The 23,111-nt window shown below is 42.9% G+C and overlaps 1 protein-coding gene across 3 annotated transcripts in view; it reads left to right on the top strand.

Moving 5' to 3' along the window:
• LOC144823531 (zinc finger protein 425-like) overlaps positions 1–22,882 on the top strand; it is a 127,426-nt gene extending 104,544 nt beyond the window's left edge. For 2 of the 3 annotated variants that reach the window (XM_078682122.1, XM_078682124.1), the window contains one exon: positions 19,608–22,882. In XM_078682122.1, coding sequence (XP_078538248.1) covers positions 19,608–20,275 — 668 coding nt within the window. In that variant the 3' untranslated portion in view covers positions 20,276–22,882. The remainder of the gene's footprint in view (positions 1–19,607) is intronic. The other variant, XM_078682123.1, reaches the window with a different exon arrangement.
• The last annotated feature ends 229 nt before the right edge of the window (positions 22,883–23,111 follow it).

Below are 23,111 nucleotides of genomic sequence, written 5' to 3' on the forward strand. Positions count from 1 at the left end.
CCCCCCCCCCCCCCTCAAGCGCCTTGAGACCCTCTGGGTGAGTAGTGCGCTATGCAGCGCTCCATATAGCCTCGTAAGATTCAATCTTGTGCTTCTGTGGGGCATGAATCCTGATTGGTCTGGGTGGACCAACTCAGGAATCACTGTCTGTAGCCTAGTTGCCAGCGCTCTTGCAAGAATTTTAGCATCCACATTCAGTAGTGAGATTGGCCTATAAGATCCACACTCTGTCAGATTTTCCCATGATTTAGTATTGGCACTATTTTTGCCTCCCCGACATCCGCTGGGAGTCCCCCTTTTTCTCTGGACTCCTGATACATATTGAGTATGTGGGGTGCGATCCTACTTGCTACACATTTATACAACTCCATTGGTATTCCTCTGGGGCCTGCAACTTTCCCCGATTGTAGATCCATAAGGGCTTTTGATATTTTTTCATTCATTAGGTCCTGTTCTAATGCATCTCTGTCCTCAGTGGTCAGTCTTGGCATGTGTATTTCTCCAAGTAGTTCTGCATAGTCTACTGCTGTTTGAGTCGACGAAGGGGTATAGAGTTCCTCGTAGTACAGTGCGAAAGCCTCTGCTATAGTTTTCCCAGTATTATGTGTCTCCCTCGGGATTTTGGATCTCCAATACCCAATTCCTTTCCCAGTCCTTCTTTTCGAGCAAGGCAAGCATTTTACTCGCTCTGTCTCCCATGTCGTACAGCCAATACTGTGGTTCCTTAATATGCATGCAGGACCTATGCTCACTCAGCTGTCTGAGTTCTTGCTGCTTCAGCCTCAGTCTGCGTGTTTCCTCTAGGTCTGGGATTTGCCCCTCCAGATCCCTTTCTCAAGGCATCTTATCTCTATTTCAAGCGCCTCAAGATCCTGTGTGTTTTTTCTTCTATATACCTATTTGTGCCTGTACATGTCCCCTAATCACAGTTTTGTGTGCCTCCCACAGGGTGGACGCGTCCTCCACCAAACCCTTGTTTTATTGAAAGTATTGTGTTGTAAATGTAAAATGTAAATGTACAGGAATTTATATAGCGCAAATCACCAAGCGGTTTCTAAGCGCTTGCTTAGAGAACCCGTCCTGGTGTTCCCCTGTGAGATAACCCCGGCAGGGTATCCGCAAGGTGAAAGCCAGGCATCCCGCCGCGAGGGGCCGTTGTGGAGATTAAGCAAGCTATTGCCCAGAGTCGCAGAGTGTGAACCCGTGAATCGAGTAGGCACCCGAGCGAGAATTGTCAAGTCCATGGACATTTTAGGACTCAAGACCCCGCCGAGCCGGGAATTGAACCCTGGTCCCGGGCCGACCTCTGCTTCCAGGTCTGCCTCCTCTAACCAGTGAGCCACACTTCTCCACTGTGCATTCAAGTAACTCGTCCTTACTCGGTTTGTCCCTAAAATGCCATGGGTTTAGTCTTGGTGGCAAACCATTGTTTCGCATCTACCCCTGTAGTCTGACCTCCCCTGAGGAATGGTCCGATATCCTTCGTGCCTTATGGACCGTTCCTCTAAACTGACTCATTTGCATCTGGAGTGTAAACAAGTAGTCTATCCGAGAGTGGCTGTTATGTGCTGACGAGGAGTGTGTATATTGTAGTGTTTGAGGATTAGGCGCCCTCCAAAAGCCTGTCAGCCCCATTGCTACTATGGATCCCTCCAGTGGCTCTCTACCTCCTGGTCCTGCTGCCCCAGAGAGTCTGTCTATCCCCGGATCCATAACTGAATTCATGTCACCACCCAGAATCAGTGTTCTCACAGGCATCCCAAGTATATCTCCTAGTGTTGGGAGGGTGTCCGTGTGTAATTGTGGGGGGACATAGACGGAGCATATGTTCAGTATCTTGCCCTCCCAGATACCTGTTAGGGAGACGCATCTGCCCATATTGTCGTACCAGCTCTTACTTGGTATGAATGGGAGTGCTGTCTTAATCTGTATCCCCACCCCCATAGAACCAGTGGTGCAGCCCGCGTGTGCGAGAAGCTTGTACCCCCCTGTCTGAAATGCCTTACAATGATTACCTTTCAGGTGCGTCTCCTGGAGTAGCGCAATGTCTGGGATGTGCGGTTTCAGCGTAAGTTTTATTCTACTACTCAGCCCAATGACATTCCACGTTAAGATTTTTAAATCCATATCTCGTGGAAACTTACAGATGTTCCTTTCCGGTCATGTGAGAGGTGTCGTTTGCCCGGTGGCCTAGACCATTTAAAGTGTCCCCGGCCTTCTGAGTATCCTGAGTGTATGAGCTCATATTGTCGATGTCTAATAATAAACAACGTAACAAAATGAAAACCTTGCCCAACATGGCTTTCTATCTCCGGAAACTTGTAACTCCCTCACCCTGCTACCCTGCTGGACAGGTCCAGAACCACCGGCCTCCCCAACTTGCAGAGTGCCTGTTGCCCTTTTCTAAACTGCGCCATGCTGGGGTGAGCTAGCGCCCTCGACCACAATTCTACATCATGCCCAGTTATCACATGCTTGTCCATTGCTATACTTCCAGGTGGTGTTTTCCCATTTTGTACCACCCTCCCTCCCCGGATCCCCACCGCCTCTCTCGAACCATCTCACCAGTCACACTTAGACCTCGGTAGTCCTCAGTGCCTGAAGTCCTCAAAGTTCAGTACAGTCACCATTGGCAGAGTGTCTGTCACCTCCCCAGCTTACGGCACACAATTTTTCTCCGGTCTGTTGCCTCGATATGGCCTCCTGTGGATTCGTTGTTCTTTTACCTTCGGAGCCTTTGAGGTCACACGTCTCTAACCCTCCAACCACTCCCTGACCTCTTCCGGAGTGGCAAAGAGCCAGGATTTCCCTTCTGCCAATATTTTTAACTTAGGATATAGCATCATATACGTAAGGTCCAGTTTACGCAGCTCTCTTTTAATGGCCTCAAAGTTGCGCCTCATCTTTTGGACCTGCATGGTAAGGTCCGGGAAGAAGCGTATCGTCGCATTTTCATGATGCAAGTCTCCATGCAGGCTTGCACCTTTTGGAATTGTCTCCCGATCTCTGTAATTCAGGAGCCTTGCGATTATTGTTCTTGGTGTTGGCCCCTGGTCACAGTCTTGGGATAGGGGCTCTGTGTGCTCATTCAACCGTAAAGTGAGTGGATAATGTTTTAGGGTGCTGGTGATTTAATATGGGGTCCTCTAGGAAGAGGTCCACACTGGCCCTCCTTTCCCTCATGAACGCCCACTACTCTATGTTGTTGCATCTTGCTCGCCCCTCTTGATTTTCAAGCTTTGCCGCCATCATGCTCTGTTGTTGCTTCAGCTGTTGGACCTGCTCCTTTTTGCTCCGTCGTAGTTTGCAGCTGTGCTATATTGCCTTCCGCTCCTGTTACCTTGTCGGTAGCTTTCCAGAAATCTGCTCTCATAAGATTCACTTGAATGGTGACTGTGTCAATCCTTGACTCGATAGTGCCTCTCAGGTCTGCTATGGCCGCCATTGTAGATGTGAGCGAGGGCTCTTCCAGTTACATTTCTCCAGTCTGCCCCTCCGGGGCCGTGGCCTGAGTTTTTGCTATTGCATAATTGTCCATCTTGTTAGTTTGAGTGGCTGAGGGGACTTTTGGTTTCACCATCTTGTAATATGCAACTGCTCAGGGGCGGGGGAGGGCCCCTTCACCTCCTTCCTGTGCCCCTTCTGCTTCCGGTGATTCGATGGTATTATACCCTTGTTGTGTTGTAGGAGCTATTCTCCCTGTCGCCCAGTCACCTACGCCGCTGTAATGTGCCCTACATCAAGTGTGGGTAGCCCTTTGACTCCCAGCTGCTCCTGCTCCTGGAGACTCGATCTCTCCTAGGCTCCGAGATAAATGATGCCCCTATCAGTCGGTTGCCTGGAGTCCTGAGTTTACCCGGACCATCTCCTCAGTCCTGTGCCCCCTCCTGTCTCCACTGTAGGCTCACTGCCTTCTGGACTATATCCCCCACGGAGGTTTAGGGCCTGGGGTTCGCTTCTTGTTCCGATTTACTCAGTGTGGTAGTGGGCCGCTTTTGTTTAGATTTACCACTTGTCGTCCTGCCATTATGCCCTCTTCTCTTCCCCCCCCAGGCACCTTTCTGTGAAGGTATCTTCCCCCCGGAAGCATTAGGGATCGGGGGTTCGCTTGTTTACTTGCAGTGTTCAGACCAGTGGCAGGCCGTCTTTACTCTTATTCCCACTTTTCTTCTTATTCATGGCTCTCAGCCGGTTCATATGCCCGAGTCGCTGCTACTAAGCCCCCTTCACTTTTGACAGCAGGCAGCCTTGGGCTGAGCAATGTCTTCCCCACTCGTTTGGGGGCTAAGGGTCTTCTCTTTGCCTGTAATAGTCTGTCCGGGAGCCCGCCGTCTCCGATCATATGGGCGGCTCTCCGATGGGCCTCGTTGCTCTGCGCTTTCGCCGCCCCACATCGTTTACTTCAATCTGCGTTTGCGTAGCCAGGTGCGAGACTTCCGAGCTGCAACAGCACTTTCCTCTGGTCCCTGCCGAGATCTTCCCCGACCACCAGACCTCGTGTATGGCGTCCCCACCTCTTCCTTCCATACTGGGTGGGCCGCACTCGCCCAGCCTACCTTGCGTCGTCTTGCACTCCTCTTCCACACTGTCTTTCGGTCTCTGTTTCATGCTGGACTGCCGTTCCTACTGTCTGTGGGGTGCTTGAGGTGCTGATCCGGGCTTCACCGTAGATGTGGGTCCGGATTTATTTACGGATTTCGGGCCATTGATGTGGGCTTTGCGGAGCTTCACTCAAGCTTGCCCATTTTCGGTGGCTCATAGCCACGCCCCCGCAAAATCAATTGTTGATCACTAGCCCTTTCTGCCTTTTAATGGTTGCCTGAGAAGCCCTCATTATTAAAATCAAGATGTGTTGATGTGTTTTTTTTTTTAAGAGGTGTACAACATTAGTGTCCTCCCTCTCCCTTTCTCATGCCACAATGGGACCTTAACTTGGTCCTCACATATTTGATGTGCAGTCACTTTGAGCTGCTTCACAGCTGTCATTTGCTACTTCTCATCCTCAAGGCAGTGATCCTTGTCCCAATAACATTGGCGCTGCCGATAAGTGACCTTCAAACTCTGTTTACTCGCCGTATACCATCTTTGTACCAGACAAACTGGTTCTGCTGCAGATGCAAGCTGCCTTCTTTTTAAAAGTTGTGACACCATTCAGTGTCTGTCAAACCATCACCTTGCCAGCGTTCTATGCGCTTCCTCAGCACTCCTAGGTTGAGAGACTCCATCGCTTGGATCCCAAAAGAGCACTGGGCTTTTACATTGATCGTATCACAGAACACAGGGTGGATGATCAGTTCCTTGTGGGGTTTCTTGGAGCAAAAAACAAGGCCCTGCAGAAAAGGACCATTTCCCACTAGATTTGGCTCTGCTTTAAGATCTGCTATGCTTATACCAAGATAGTAGAGTGTAGTGTAGCTCCTATTTTCCCAATAGGCTCTGCGCATTGGAATAGTACCTACAGCAGTAAAGGCCTAGGCCAGACGTTAACTAGGTCTACTACTGTCGATACTAGACTTAATTTTTGGGTTTGCCAGCTAAGCTCAGAGTTCGCTAGAAACTTTCTCGAATGTTCAAGGAAGGATTAACTCCCCTGATTAGACAAGAAGGGATTTAGTTTCTGACAACCATAGAACATGACAACTTTGCTCTCCCCTAATCAAGAGTCAATCTCAAGAGTCGTGTGAGCACAAGGCAATTATTTTACTCAGTCAGTACGTGCATTCTTAGTCTCATCAGAGTGTAGAGAAAAGGAGGAGACGGGCGTGTTCAATAAAAGATGTTATTTATTGATCAGTCTCTTTTCTCGTACAAGAGAAATGGATCGATATTATTGCGATACTTATAGTTAAGTAAAGTGCATACATTAAAAGCAATAGTATAAAATAATACTGTAAAAACATTGATATGGTTTCTGAGCCATATGATGTTTTAAAATGATTAAAATATATTTACATACACATATACATTTGACTAAACGTACTCAACTGGTGTTTCTAAATACGCCTACCCCGTGTACCTGACCTAAGTCTAATACGTGGGCGGGAATAGAAAGTTACAGTTTAAGTTAAGTTTGTTTTTGCCAAGTGGATAACTAAAGAATTCTCTAGGAGGGGTTATTCAGTTCTGTACCTGGAATTTAGGATGAATGAGGAATGGTATCTCTTTCTCTGCTCTCGATATTCCAGGCTGCCTGCGAGGGCTGCCCAGAAGCGCCGGTGCTGGGTCTCTCGGCTTGAGATAGCAGCGCGTCTCTCAGCGCGTCAGGAAGGCGGGGCTGCTGCCTGCGGGGTCTGCTTCTGCTCTCGGCTTCGGCAAGTATGGCTGCTCCGTCTTGTCACCACGCGTGTGTTTGCATAGGGCAAGGTCGGCAATATTTATACCTTAAAGGTGCCGGGATTGACGTAAGGATGGACATAGGTACGTCAATAAAGATGTCATACGACTTGCTCGTTAGCACATTCTTTACTAAAGTTCTCTGTGAAATCAAAACAATGGCCGCACGGATTATCCAGGTTGTCATAGGTTTGATTTGTTATGAGAACGTCGTATGCCTTATCAGGGGCTGGAGGAATGTCGCTTGTCTAATTAGATCTCAAGCGTTATGACCTAATCAGATAACACGTTCCTGTGCCGTAGTGTGACTGCGTCAGATAACGGTATCTGCATCATGGGGGTTTTCTTGCCTCATGGGCTGACTGTTAGTTAACTAGCTAGTAAGTTTAACCAGAATAGGGTCAGGAATAGGGGGATCGATTCAGAACCTATAGAAATACACGACACCCACTCCACGCTAACTATGGTCATATCTACTAATCTATGCATAGTATAACATAGTACAACATACTATAGAGTATAGTGTATACCTTACCACCCCAAAATACATAAATGCATTTTGAAATTTTCAAATATACTGAAAAATTGCAGTCATATATATTGTATGCACTTAAGCTATGAATTAAATGCAAAAGTAAACACGCATTGTTATGCATTATTGCTTGTTGGTATATGAGAAATACACATGAAATGGCTCTTAATATGGCTATACAGAAAAAAAGTCGAAACCATTTCATCACATAAAATATATCGTGAACATACCAGCGGGCAGCTAAAGTCTATATAAAGTCTATAAAGTATCTAAAAAAATAGAAATCTTAGTTCTCTAGGAATAGTTTCTTACTTTAAGCAGAAGATCAGTGTCCCGGGGAAAAAATATATAGAAAAATATTTTAAGGGCTTGCTGAAAAAAGTTGCTGTCCGTGAACTGGATTGTAATTGTTCATGTGACTTTATTTTTAAAGTTGAAGGCCGAATTCAGGGAACGCCGTGTGCGAGTTTACTCAAAAGTCTCTATTTCTGTTCCGGAGAGAACATCATATCATTCAGGCTTTCGAAAAAACTGTCAACAGCTTCATGGGAAAGTTCCACTAAGTCGGAAATAGGGGTAACCATGCATTCATGCGCATGATTGTCTGCATTGACATTCTGATTTGCATTGCTGACAGAAGGTCGTACCTGTTCGATGCTGCTTTCATCTCGTACTTCACTACTCTTCAATCGCAGTGGTGAAGATTCCAGGAATGCCGTCATCAGAATTGGCAGCCTTTGAGGGCAGCACAAAGCGTGAACCTTGGTAGGAACCAACAGTGTATCTGCATCCACCGGCGCATCCGATTGTAGCGTCAGACAGGTGTCTAACACGCATTCTTCTCCGCATAGCAGACACCTTAGTACAGGTAAAACACACCTTTGCCACATTGGTCGAAATGATAGAAACCAAGTCATGTTCAGGTCTCTAAGCCGGGAGAGTCCCAGGATTTTTGATATCCGGTCCCGGTATCCAATGGCTAGGATCGTATCTTCCATTGTCGCGAGAGTTTGATCTGTGACATGGGTTGCCATATCGAAAAATAAGGACTAGGAATAGGATTCCTGCAATTAGTCCTAGTATTAGGGGAAGTCCGCCAAAAATCGAATGGACGAAATCTGGAAAAATACCCAGTATGGCTTTGAATGGTGTTAATGCCATCGAAAATACTGTCTTATATACCTTTGAGACTCCTGTGGTATTAGAAATATTTAAGATTTCGCTCAGGATTTCCGCGAAATGTACGGGGGAATTGGTTGATAATAATGTATGTATCTCTGCAGTCGTCCTTGCGACTTGTAGATCATACGTTTCTTTTGATGACGTGAGCCTTGTAGGCGTCTGAAGAAGCACTGTTTTCATTCTGCTTAAAGTGTCTATTCGAATAGAAGTAATTTTCAAACTGGGCCATGCCCTCGCCTCCCTGTCTGGAAAGGAGCTGGGGAACAAAGAACGTCCACAGCACTTGACCTTCGCCGTCGTAGTGACGAGATAAGGAGTCCCGGGCATAAGACTACAGCATCTGCGGTCTACAATAAGAATGTAACTCCCATTATAGAGTCTTTGAAAGAATGGTTCTATTTCAGTTGCAGGTGCGCCTTGCTGGTGACATGAAAGGTTGTATGAATTCCCTTCACAGGCTCCGTGCAAACTAATACCGTTACACAGAAGCGTGCCGCTTAGTGACATAGCACAATTGTTGCCACTAAGAAACACTTTCTGTCCTTTGTTACTGACACATGCATGTGAATAGGGCAGGTTCCAAGTTGTTTTAAGGTACCCCTTTCCCAATTTCTCGTACATGCCAGCCTGTATATATTTTTGGCAGTATTGAAACCTGAAGGTTGAGATTGGAATATTTATGATTCCGTGGATTATCCATTCACTGACAGGTCGTTCTGACATTGTCAACGGTAATCTTTCTAGTTTTTCAATGCTCAAGATTGTATAATCAGCACCCTTCTGCGCCATACCGATTTGTCTATCAGTAAGGTTAAAGATTTGGAATAGTGACGTAGTGTTGATTAAACGCCAAGGCACATAGCCTGAATGCAGATTTTGTAACGTCCAGCCAAGCTGTACGATAGAACGCAATTGTGACTGACCATGTTGTAATAACAGTAAGTCTTGCGATAATATATCGATTGCTGAAGACACAATGCTGTCCAATGAAAAAATTCTGGAGGACAGAGTCATTAACCCATTGTCCACTACAGAAAGTGATTTTTCCAAATTAATACGGTCAATTTCCCGTATTTTCTGCTGTCTCAATTTGAGTAACCTTCCAGGCCTCATTATATGCTGCATATACAGAGGCTGCTATGAAACGCTTTTGACGCTGTTTGCGTGGTCCCATTATGAAATCACGCAAGTCAGCACCATCAGTAAGTAAAGTTAGGTGTTGCTTAATTTCAGGCAGTGTGGAAGACTGTAGCCATTGAAGGCATAATTTGCCCACACTGTAGGTTGTTATTATCCCTGGGTGATGTCTTTGGGGATATCTAGGGTCTGGCCTGGTCATTTTGAAACCCTGTGTTTTATTCAGGAATCTATCTTGACAGTGATTTGTATCTGTGGGCCAGATCAACCATTGTTTCCAATCAGGATGTGTTCTGTTTTGGTTAAGTATATGGTTTACGTCTATTTCTTCATCTGTATCAGAGTTATTGCTAAACATTGTTGGCTTTGGAATAGACGGGTTATTTAAATCTTTGATTTTGGCTAAGCCAAGACAGGTGGTTTGTTGAACAGTGTCATTTAAAAATATCATTTGTTCTGGGATCATGCAGGCTCTAAACAAAGCTTCTAAACCCTGTACTTGCCATTCTTTTGTGCCCCAAACACTTTTCAAATCAACATTTTTGTCCCAATAATCGAATCCAAAAGTATTCATTTTTTCAAAGAATGAATCAGAATAAATCAATTTTGTGTTGGTTATCATGGTTTTGGTCCCTGTCTTGTTTGACAATTTATAATAAAATGTTTCAGCATTACTAGTGTTAAAACCTTGAAAGTATGAATATTTGTCATAAACGGTTCTAGAGCTCCCTTTTGGAGGTGTAGCACAATGTTCCCATTGATTAAAATTTAAAACATTTCTAGGTTGTGCAGATTTATGCAAGAAATGGTTACCATAGTGGTTATAGCAATACATACTATCATAATTTGTAGAACCTTGCAAATAATCATGTTTTGTAAATTTAGCAGACATTACTAAGTCAGACATCATATTGTTTATACTTTCAAAGTCCCAATCATCAGCAAATGAGTTTGGTATTGCAAAGTCACTCAAAGAGATCTTAATTTGGTGTGGATATTTCAGGATCTCGACCGGACCATAAATTTCATAGTCAGTGTTGTCCCAGGCTACCCCACCAGGTATTGGAATTGCTGTGAAGTTGGCTGAAGAAAGTTCTGAAGAAAGTTCTCGTTTCTCGACGTGTGACGATGTGTGTGGTTTGAGGACCAAGTTGATGTTCTGACTTGCTGTGTCCATTTTAGCATATTTTCCCTCAATGAAGCGTCCCAAAGTAAATACCATGATGAGCCAAAGTATGAGGATAAATGCACCAAAACCCACCCAAAATTCAATCCATGGAGAAATCAGATATGTTTCTTTTAGTTGTTTCAAAAGTTCCTTCGCTTTGTCTTTAAAGGATTTTGATGATGGCTGTGTCTTTTGTTCGCTGAAGCCTTCAGAGGAATCATCGAAGTTGATGAAGTAACCGGATGCAGTTCTGTCAATTGTTCCAATTGGTTCAGGATTTTTGTTTTTTGCATTTTCACTTGGTACTTCAGTATAGATTGGTGTGTCTCTGCTAAATGTCTTTATTTGGGTTTTCAGAGGTCTAAGTTCTATTGCATTGTTGCATAGTCCTTGTTGTTCTTCTGTAGGCGTTTCGAATGTGATGAGCCTCTTTGTTAGGACCTCTGTACTGGTAGCAAACCTTGGTGTTCTGCTACTTATTGGGAGTCCACTTGGCCTACTGTTTGTTATAGGCCACATGTTGTGGTTTTACCAGGTCGATGGATACAACTCGGTTCTCCTTTTTTCCAGCAAGTGGCGGTAGTACAACTGATCTTGTCCCGTTGACAGACAAGACAGGAACTGCTTTTCTGTAAGAAGGCCCAAATTCCTTCTTTACCGCGATCTTCTCCCTGACTAGATCCCCGACTTTTGGAATCCAGACAGGTCTTGCTGGGACAGGTGGTGATTCTTCAGTGGTTGTTGGCTGTTGTTTCAACTGTATGTTGCTCAGGTCTTTTCTTGTTTTGTTTAAGTCCTGCAAAATAGCCAAACGGTCTTTGACATCAAAGCTTTTTTTCTGTTACCACTGAAGTCTGACTATCAAGGTCAGAGATCAACATCCTAGTTCCGAATAATAATTCGTACGGACTGAATCCCTTCAGAGAATTTCTTGGCAAGTTATTTAGACTACGTTGGACACTTATTAGATGTTTGACCCACCCAGCTCCCGAACCTAATATCCTTTCTATTATAGATTGCTTTCTGTCTTGGTTTTTTCTTTACACCATCCCATACCCTCAGGAAGGAAGTGAGAAGATTCCCGCTGGGCTGTGCTCATTTGGCCATTCTTTCCCCCCCCAGGCTGGATTGCCTGAGAAAAAGAAAAGAAATGGTCGAACGTAGCATGCTCTTAGCGTATATGCCATTTAGACTCGCAAATCTTGTATAATAGTCCGGACGTCAGCCGAGTGCTGTGGATCTACATTATAAGTGGGAACTAGCCTGTATATGTTAATCGCAAGCCATTCTTTTTGCTGGTAATATTATCTGCCTTGATACGACGAGGTATTAAACTGCTTCTCTCCCCACTGCGATCTCTGTTGCAGTTTGGGCAGTTTTTTACAAAGATGGTAAGATGGAGGCTCATGCCTGGCCACCAGTACCGTGATTGTAAATCTTCCAGAGAATCTTTTAATTTAAGGTGTCTGTGACCCTCGCCCATATGTGCGTCTGCGATTAACAAGTATCTCCTGTCCTTGTTTGGAATCACTCTATCCCCCACTCCAGGGATTCGAGCAAAAGGGACGGAGTTTGCATCGATTATGTATGTATAATTGAGTGGATAGTTGATCGGTAACGCTGAGCAGTCGCCTTTCGATGACGTTTTCACCGCCAGCAATGTTTCACCGTCAATGTATTTTAATGTATGCTTTTTTCGATCTACGGGAGCCGATTTAGTGGCTGCCGCTGCGGCTGTCTCAGCCAATGAATTCCCCACAACGTGAACGCCATCACGTTGATGACTCAGTGAGTGAGTCACGTGAGTCTTTGGTAGTTCTTTCTTCAAAAGAGCTACTTGTTCCCAGAGAAGTCTCTGCTTTATTGGTGCACCTGTGTCATCTTTGTAACCGTTCTGAATCCATGTCTGCAAATCCTTGTTATATGCTTTGACGCAGAAATATGAATCTGACACTATAAGTGTCGGGAATTCGCGATCCGCATTATCTAGCGCCATTTTCAAAGCTATTATTTCAGTTTGCATTTCTGAATTTGTTTCTACTGAGTGTGATTTTGTTAATAGAGGTCTTAGTTTACCTCCGCGCCACACTTCTTTTGTGATCTCACATGTGGGATTGTATGCATGTTCTCCCCAAACGGAGGGTTGAGCATGTCCGTCTGTATAGATTACACAGGCGTAATGTCGTAGAGGCAGAATGTCGATTGGCAGAGGATACGTTTTTTCATATTTTAGATTTTTTAATTCTTCTAGTTCTGGATCAAAGAAGTAGTATACTTTGTCCGTTGTGATTGAATTTACCCATTGTAACCATTCTGGATCCAATGTTGTTGTTGGTAAATTGCACGGTGTTGTTAATGCTTCAAAGGCTGATTCAGCTGTTCTGACTGTGATATGTCTACCGTCAGCTATTGCTTTTTCTCTAGCTATTGCGGTTTGAACTGCTTGAACAATTTTTCCTTTGTTGCTGAATCTCTGTTCAGCTTTTGTGTACAAGTGTGATCTGAATGCAATTGGTACCTTTTCTCCCTCATTAGAGGTCAGGTATGTGAATCCGCATCTCCCTGGGATGACTCGGATCACAAGGTTGCGTGTATTATCACGGGTTTCTAATTGTGTTTTAATTAGCATGTCTGTTTGTAAGGATCTCAAAATTTCTGTGTGTGTTTGAGTCCAACTGGATCTTTTAAAGTCTGGTTTAATTAGATCGTAAAGGGGTTTGACCCTTTCTGCGTAATTTGCAATGTAAGTTCTTCCGAAATTTAGGAAGCCTAGAATTGACTGTAGGTTTTTTAGTGTTTTAGGAGCTTGGATTACGGCACATTTCTCTAGGAAATTGTCTGCCAGGCTTTTGCCTTCACTTGATAACTCATATCCTAAGAATAGGACCGTCAGATGGGCAATTCTGGACTTTTTGAAGTTGAATTTGTAACCCTCTGCAGCGAACCCAAGTATTATGGTGTTCACTCTTTTCAAGTGAGTCTCCAAGTCATCATCTGTTAAGTAAATGTCATCGACATAAGATAATGCTTCATCATCATATTGTTGTAGTAATTCTGTTACTCTCGCTGAGAATACCCCCGGGCTATTCTTGTACCCCTGGGCTAACCGACAAAATTGTTTTTGAGTGCCATTTACTGAGAAAGCTGTTAAATATCTGCTCTCTGGTGCTATGTTTTGACAAAAGAATCCGTTGGAGATGTCCAAGGTAGTTTTGTATTTTTTGCGCACTATGTTATTCATTAGTGCAGCACTGTGTGAGTTTTGCACTGCAAAAGTTTTGCAACATGTGTTAAGGTGTCGGTAATCCAAAACTAGACGGTATGAATTGTCTGGTTTGGAGACCGGAAACAAAGGATTGTTCATTTGTGAGGTGCAAGTTTCAATCACCCCCTGGTATTCTAGCTGATCTAGTATTTCATTTACTTGTTTTTTAGCTTCTTGCTTAATTGGGTACTGCCTTTGTGCAGTTGGTTGTGATTTTAACTGGATTTTGTGAGGAGGAGAATCCTCATCCCATCCTACATGATTTTTATATAAAGCAGGTGCTAAGGCCACTGCCCACTTTCTAGCAAGTGTGTATTTTTTATGAATCGGTATTTGATTCGAGAAGGCAGGCATAATTACTTCTTCGCCATGAGGGCACTCCCTGACAAACTCTGGTGGCCAGTCTTTTTCAGCTAGAAGGATGTCATAGCCTTTGGAGAGGTTATCCCAAAATAGTCCCCTAATTTTCCTAGTCTTATCTCCCTCTATACGTAATGTTATCTCGTATATTTTGTGGGGCTTGCTAACTCTGGTATCTGCAGTTTCCACTTGAAGGTATTCATTCGTGTCCACTGTCTCCAGATGATTCATAAGGACTTTGCGAGCTATGCTCACCTCTGCTGCGCTGTCTAGCATTGTCTGAGCCCACTCTCCGTTTTTCAGTTGTGTCCTCAGTATTCTCGGCATTGTTAACTACCTTGATACTGGCTACCTTCTTTTTTGGAAATTGTGATTTCTTTTTCAGTTGAGCAGGTTCCTTGTCTTTGGACTTGGCGTGCTCTTCTGATCGTCCTCTTCTTTCCGATTTCTGCGAGGAATTCTGAAAAGATTTGAGAGGGACGTGTATCAATGTCTTGATATCTATCAGGTTTTTTAATATTATCCCTATTTCTAAGGTTATATCTATTCCCAGAGGGTTCACTCTGAGGTGACCTTTGTCTCGGGTTTGGAGATTTCTCTCTTCGCCTAGGAGACCTTCCTCTGGACTGGAATTTCTTTTCTTTAGGATTGGATTGTTTGTTCCCATCCCAGTTCTTTTTTGGTGAATTATTATTATTATTAAAAAACATTTTTTCTGGACTTGTAGTCAGTTGCGGTTTTACTGGTATTCCACCTAGACTATCTCTGCCTAGTTCTTCATAGGATTTTTCTATGATTCTGGCAATTTCAGCTGGTTGGTCTGCTATATCTGTCTCTTTTAACCTCTGGCGGATCGCCACGTTTGCTGCTTCACCCTTTATGTTGGCTAGTAATATAGCCGATACCTGCTTGAAGTCTTTTAGTAATTTCATACCAAGAGTTAAAGCAGGTTCTGGACCGTATTCATCTTGAATTTGTTTTAGCACATCTGGTATTACCGAAATGGATGGAACACCGTGCGTTTTTGTGTAGATGGAAGCAAAGACTGTACCCCAAGTGTCACAGTCCTCAATGTGTGGTGCGATTCCCATTGGGAGACATATAGTCAGAATCCTGTGTTTTTCTAATGGGGTGGTGTCAGGAAACACCGCCTCTATTTGGGTAATTTTCTGTGCCAACCAGAATGGTATTTGTTCCCGTTTAGCTGGAACTTTACCTAGGCAGGATTGGATGTTCTGTGGTGTAATTTTATTTGTGTTCCCCTGGTGAGGGGTCAGCTGTGGAAGTTTAATCGCTGGCTGTATTGTTGAAGTCCGCATTACATACTGAACTAATTGTCTGTGAATTTTTAGTAGTTGTTTTAGCTGTATTAGCAGCTCTGCTGCAGGCATTCTTTCGATGTCTGGATATGGTGTGTATCCGGCTAAGACCGGCCACGTTGCTCCTGGTCTTCCTAAAGGACCGAGCCTTGTAATGTGATTATTATGTTTTAGGGCGCCATCAAATAAGAGCAAATGCTCTTGGAATTTGAGTGGTACTTCCACCTCCTCGAAAGGAGTGTACTCATTAGGAGGTTCCTCTACTTTGTAATAGTGGAAGTACTTTGTTATAGTATTAGCTGCTGGAAAATGTATCCATGTATAGTATACCTCTGTCTGCCGATATTCGTGTGCCTCGATTACGAATATGACTGTGCCACCTCTAGGTGTCAGTCCATTTTCTATAAGTTTTAAGGTTATAGATCTTCTTTTGGCGACCGGAATGAGTATTATATCCGCGTCTGCTGCTTGCATGGTAGCATCAGCATCTGCTATTTCAGTAGCTAATCTAGTAACCTCTCGTTCTTCATCGCTGTCCATTTTGCTGACAGGATGGTATTATGTTTATTTGCAGATCAGGTTTCTTTATGGAAACAGAGATTAGATGCACAATATTTTGGAACACTGTTTATCCTTCAACGTTGACTTAGACCAAGAACCATACATAGGAGTTCCCTCCTGCGAGGTTTTGGAGGATATTATAACCTTTCACCCACTCCAGACGTCTTTGGAGTATTTGGGAAAAGGGGTCTGAGTGAGAAAGCACGACTGAGTTACTCTAAATGTCTTACGTTAGTTTTATCGCCCTTTCCAAACACGTTGGGCGCCATGTAGTGTAGCTCCTATTTTCCCAATAGGCTCTGCGCATTGGAATAGTACCTACAGCAGTAAAGGCCTAGGCCAGACGTTAACTAGGTCTACTACTGTCGATACTAGACTTAATTTTTGGGTTTGCCAGCTAAGCTCAGAGTTCGCTAGAAACTTTCTCGAATGTTCAAGGAAGGATTAACTCCCCTGATTAGACAAGAAGGGATTTAGTTTCTGACAACCATAGAACATGACAACTTTGCTCTCCCCTAATCAAGAGTCAATCTCAAGAGTCGTGTGAGCACAAGGCAATTATTTTACTCAGTCAGTACGTGCATTCTTAGTCTCATCAGAGTGTAGAGAAAAGGAGGAGACGGGCGTGTTCAATAAAAGATGTTATTTATTGATCAGTCTCTTTTCTCGTACAAGAGAAATGGATCGATATTATTGCGATACTTATAGTTAAGTAAAGTGCATACATTAAAAGCAATAGTATAAAATAATACTGTAAAAACATTGATATGGTTTCTGAGCCATATGATGTTTTAAAATGATTAAAATATATTTACATACACATATACATTTGACTAAACGTACTCAACTGGTGTTTCTAAATACGCCTACCCCGTGTACCTGACCTAAGTCTAATACGTGGGCGGGAATAGAAAGTTACAGTTTAAGTTAAGTTTGTTTTTGCCAAGTGGATAACTAAAGAATTCTCTAGGAGGGGTTATTCAGTTCTGTACCTGGAATTTAGGATGAATGAGGAATGGTATCTCTTTCTCTGCTCTCGATATTCCAGGCTGCCTGCGAGGGCTGCCCAGAAGCGCCGGTGCTGGGTCTCTCGGCTTGAGATAGCAGCGCGTCTCTCAGCGCGTCAGGAAGGCGGGGCTGCTGCCTGCGGGGTCTGCTTCTGCTCTCGGCTTCGGCAAGTATGGCTGCTCCGTCTTGTCACCACGCGTGTGTTTGCATAGGGCAAGGTCGGCAATATTTATACCTTAAAGGTGCCGGGATTGACGTAAGGATGGACATAGGTACGTCAATAAAGATGTCATACGACTTGCTCGTTAGCACATTCTTTACTAAAGTTCTCTGTGAAATCAAAACAATGGCCGCACGGATTATCCAGGTTGTCATAGGTTTGATTTGTTATGAGAACGTCGTATGCCTTATCAGGGGCTGGAGGAATGTCGCTTGTCTAATTAGATCTCAAGCGTTATGACCTAATCAGATAACACGTTCCTGTGCCGTAGTGTGACTGCGTCAGATAACGGTATCTGCATCATGGGGGTTTTCTTGCCTCATGGGCTGACTGTTAGTTAACTAGCTAGTAAGTTTAACCAGAATAGGGTCAGGAATAGGGGGATCGATTCAGAACCTATAGAAATACACGACAAGAGAACTGGTCACAATAACAATCAAAACTTCAAGGTAAACATAACAAGAAGGAAAGCATTCACAAGGACCTAGTGATAAGTATGCAATAAATTCCATTTATTCTCAAAAAGTCAAAACCAATTGTTAAAGACATCACAATTGCCTATCCACTTGGGGGAATGGTGCTCAGGGTGAAAAAAAGTGAAGTGCTCAGGGTAAAAGTGCGTTTGTGAAGGTTAAAAGAAAAGGTAATGTACCATATATACATTGTATTTACATAATGAAAATCTGTCCAGCCTACAGATGGCCAAAACATAGCTATCTATGAACGCTGAAAACTAATCTCAGACGTGTATGCTTGTTATTGAGAATAACAGAAGCAACGTTTCGACTGTGTTGGCATGTGGAGTTCCTGTCCTGGACATCTGCCAGGCACCTACATGGGCATCACTGCATATGTTAACAAAGCACTACTGTCTGGACAGTCAGGTTTGAAGAGGGGCATTGCACACACTCAATCCTGCAGGACTTTCTGGTTTCATTCACTTCCAAATAGGTACAGCTTTGGTATCTATTCAAACGGTGAGGAATCTGTTGTTTGAAGTCTTTATCAAAAGTTACTTACCTTCAGTAATGGTCTCTGTGGCGGAGACTCTATTTAATCTCACATTGCTCACCAACTCTTCCATCCTCCCCTTTCTACGAATTAGACTTTAACCTTTAATAAGATTCTTAGTCTAGGGATCTGCTCACTAGTCGCACCCAATTTGTTATTGGAACTCTGCATCGGGGGTATGGACAGCTTCAAAAGTAACTGACATCAGTGCATAGGGTTGGCATCTATATTTGCTCCGCACATCATTTCTAAGGCATAACAGCGTTTGTGCAGAGCTGCACGTCATCAGCTACCTGCCTGCAGAGGTACTGCTGAAATAGTTTCTTGAACATAGAATATTCAAAAGGGTAGGCACCTACGATTAGATAGTCTCTCTACCAGAAAGAGCATTATGAAGGTAAGTAAGTTGTTCATCATGGTTATATAATATTCAGTGCTCACAAGTAAGTGGGACAGATAAGTTGTCTCATATCCGAGGATAGATACTATATCAACAGCATGCATTTTGTATCATAATACTCCATTGTGCTATCATTGACGTTCGCAATCTTCTCCATCTCTAGCATGTGCCAGAGGTGAGGAATCCATTCTCTCTCACCTGCCGGCCTATCCTTGCCCCACTAAGTAGTCATTGTGTGTTTGGCTGTACAGAGCATTAGTGACATTAACGTTTCTCTCGTGAAATGCAAAGGGAAGGTTTAGGGATTAGCCACTCTTAGTATTCCGTAAGTGGGGAACCTTAGAAGCTGCATCTGGAAAGTACAATCTGTAGTATCTAGAACCACTTTCTAGTATTGCTGTAGTGTCTGACAGTCTCTAAAAACGGTACCATCTGTATCGCACATCCTCCAGCACAGCTGAGGGTTTTTTTATGTGCCACTCCCCCTTTTTTAGCAGCATTATGCACCAGTAAGAGACAATCCTACATAGTACTTCTTGGGTTATACCTGTTTGCATCATATTGAGGGCTCTAGTATAGCTCTTGTGTAATTTCTTCTGGGAGAATTTTCTATTGAGTTTCTTTTCCCATTCTATCTGCCCAGGGGTTTTAGTGTGAGTGTTCTCCTTGCCTAATAACTTATATATTCGATACCAGCCTTTTCTTGCTCTTTCACGACAGGAGCCATTACTCAAATTTAATTTAGGGCCCAGTGTCTAAGTTGGGTGTACTGAAATTGTTCAGATTTTGGGATGCCATGCTGGAAGCTAATGTTTAAGAAAGGTTGAATCTCCAATTCCCTCAAACAGGTCCCCAAGCCTCTTCCACCCCTTAATGCTGAAAATCTCCAACCTATGGTCCCTAACAGCTGGAGTAAATTCCAGTTTGCCCATTTTAAAGTATCATCACCAAGATTTGAAAAGCATGATGCTTAATAAATCAATAACTTGGTTCTGTTGTTTGGATGAATTTCAGCAATATTTTATTGTAATTTTTTTAAAAGGAAACACTGCATATATGTGATTATTTCTTTCAAACATAAAGATAACACACTCTTACTATTTTCCCACAGGCAGTGGAATCATGAACAAACAAAGAAAAGCTGTACATCCTATAAAATATAGTGAAAGTACTCCGTTCTCTCAACTTACAATGGGAAAAGTCAAAGCAAAAGTGCAAAAGAATATTTATAAAGGACCGGAAATTAGAACCCACATCGGGCCAGTAAGCAATCGAAAACTTAGAGGCGAGAGAACTAATCAATGTGAAAGTCTTTTAATCAACTCGGCGCCTTTCAGTTCTCATCAAAAGCTTGGTAGACTAGAAAAATATGATAAACGGGAAAGTAAACAGAATAATCTGCAGTTTCTTAAAAGTGTCCCAAATTTACAGCATAATATGAGAATGTTCTCATGTACTCAGTGCAACAAAAGCTATAGTCTGAAGGGAGAGCTCATTAGACATATGATCACACATTCTGGAGTGAGACCATACCCATGTACTGAATGTGAAAAAAGCTTTTTTCAGATGCCACATCTTATCAGACACCAAACAACGCATAGTGGTGAAAAACCATTTGTATGTACTTTCTGCCATAAACGATTCAATCGGAAAGATTATCTGAATGCACATAGAAGAATACATACTGGAGAGAGACCATATAAATGCACAGAATGTGAGAAAAGCTTCACTTGGAAAGGAGAGCTTAACCAGCATCGGAAAAAGCATTCAAGTGTTTAACTAAAAGTTTAAAAATTGTTATGTGACCTGTCATGAAGAAATGGTGCTTTTGTCCTTGCTAGACGTAACCAGTACTCTTCCACCTTTGTCCGTGTTCTATGTTCTTGCAACGTCTAGATTCTGAAAAGGAGTAGTGATTTCCTAATTTGTGAAGTGCTTTTGAACACATTGATTTGGCCTTTTACTTTTATGATCGTTTTCCTATATGTTTACAAAGCTTTTCTGCAACAGCACTGGCATCATTACTGCAAATGGTAAGCTGATTCACTCCTGGGAAACCCCATCTCAGTCTAAAACCCATTCCCTCATCACATAAGAATTTCTGATTATTTAAGCCATTTATACTCTGAGTCTTTTAGAATACATGTTCTGTAATAGTAACACATCCTGTTTGTACAGGCAGTGATAAGATCGGATTTTTTTTTAAATCTAATCCTCAAATGATCATGTAAAATTCTTTGAAGTTGATTAGTTCTGATTCAATATCCATGACCTTACATTTTACACCTATCTCCACATAAAGCACTTATTCACCAGAAATGTGTTTTTGTGATATTGGTAGCTTTCACTATATGACTAAATCTGCACCCATGCACAACCTCTGCTCCCCTTGCATAACATCCTTGAACTTATGTTGTAGAGGCTCTTCCAGCGGTGGCTAGCCCTTCTGCGTGTGGAGCATGATCCAGCGGATCTATGTGAACAAAGTCTAATTGACCTCTCTTATCTCATGCTTTTCAGGTATAACTTGAAAATGTGTCTCTTTCAAAGGTCATTTGCTTAATTTTTGCACCTGGTAGTTACGCTCTTGTTTGCTTCAGTGTATTTCTTCACTCGTCTACTTAAGTCTGCCTTGTACATATAGGCTCCTGGGGGCTTTGATAACTGCACCCTACTAGTTGGAAAACAATACCGAAAATGTGACCTTTCAAGTGTAAAGAATAACTCCTCAGCTTTCCCTTTTAATAGGGTTATGCCTGTTTACTGAAGGGATACTTTGGACACTCACACCAGGTAAATTATTCTGTTTGGCTAAGCATGAGTGTACTGTTACATTTTGGTTGGATGCCCCAGATGTTGTGTTACTGACACTAGCCACACTTTACAAGACATACACGGGTATGAGACAAAGGGTTTTTCTATTCATGGCATACATTTCAACTGCATTTTTGTTACATTTCATGGTACCTAAAAGGGCCCTCACTCCAAAGGGCAGTAGTGCAAAGTCCCAGTGTAGATGTGCAACTGCATCCTGCTGTTTTTCTGCTACATGTCAAAGCATTATTAGTACATGTTAAAATATTTTAAATATAATATAAAAAATAATGTAATTCTATTACGTCCAGGAATCAAATGTAGATATCGCAAGATTTTACATTAATTTATAGTCCTTTATATTTCTATGGAGCTAAATATATCAACAACACAGTAACAATAATAGAGAATGCCAGTTTGAGTATTACTGGATCATTCAGACTGTTTCTCATTACATGGATATAGATAGTATATCAATGCAAAATTACTGATTTTGTGTTTTATGAATTATACATTTTATAATTCCACAAATACATTTCTTTTGAACAGTTTGTATTACAATAGTTTAATATTCTTTGCTTCATAGCAGAATCCTTTAATCTGGTGTATGAATATTCATTCCGTCAAAACTCTTGAAAGATTCAATCATGTAGTGATTAAGTTGGAGTGCTTGTGACCTTTTTTAAAAGGTGAATGTTGTCTCATTCTGTCGCTTTCAGCTGTTCACTTGCTCACACTTTGATGCAAGCCAGAGGCTATGACTGCACAATAGTGAGTGTTTATGTCACAGTGCTAGATGATTTTCCTAAATGCTGAACAAAACCAGGTGTCTCTGCCATCTTGTCAAAGGTTGAGGAAATTGGGGAAGCACAAGATCACATATTTCGGAGTTTATATGTGAGCCGAGCCACAATTCCACCAGAAAGACAATGTGTAGTCTGTGTTCTCATATGGAATAACAGAATGTAAATGTGCTTAAAGCTGCTTGTCAGCTGTTGCAGTAACCGCTTAATCCAGAACTCTGGTGCGAACAATTCGGCTAACTGTAAGAGTATGAGAGAAAGAAATGATGGGCCTGATTCACAAAGGGCCTCAGCACTCGTGGTGGAGGCCCCGCAGTTCTGGGGCAGTCTTGGCACTCAAGGCAGAATCTCGGCAATGAGATTTCTCACTGCGGAAATTTCGCCCTAAGTGCGGAGACTCCCCCACAACTGCAGGGCCTTTGCCACGAGATCAGAGGCCCTTTATGAATCAGGCTCACATGGACTTGTTTGGTATGGTCAATTCATTTACTGAATAATTACAGGATAATATCTCTGAGGTGAAGGGGAATGATGCAGCAGCTGAGGCTAATGTAGAGAAAAAGGGGAAGAGATTGGGTTGGTGCATTAGTCCATTTGTGCATGCATACCTCTGTATAGTGTGCTGTGAGTTAGCGAGGATGGGACCCTTTTGGTTCCTAATGGACTATGTAGAACTATGACATAAGTGTTCAGGTGTGGTGAATAGAGTTAATACCTATAACGTTGACTTAGCCCGTACATACACAGGAATAAAGATGTGTAATACTAAGCTCTGTGTGTGGCGTATTCATTTAGAAGTTTACACGTACCCAGGCTGGGGAGGATGCTACAACTGATGACAAGATAGAGGCTATGTTACACGAAGGTTGACAGTGCTCTCACAGAGAAGTTGCCCTTGTCCCGCAAACTGCTTGTTCTTGCCACATGTGCCTCAGTCGAAGTGAAGATTGACGTTTGGCGTATGTGGAGTCAAAGCGCCACTCCAACCACTGTGAAGC

This window comes from Lissotriton helveticus, chromosome 3_1, assembly GCF_964261635.1.
Source record: "Lissotriton helveticus chromosome 3_1, aLisHel1.1, whole genome shotgun sequence".
Lineage (NCBI taxonomy): Eukaryota > Metazoa > Chordata > Amphibia > Caudata > Salamandridae > Lissotriton > Lissotriton helveticus.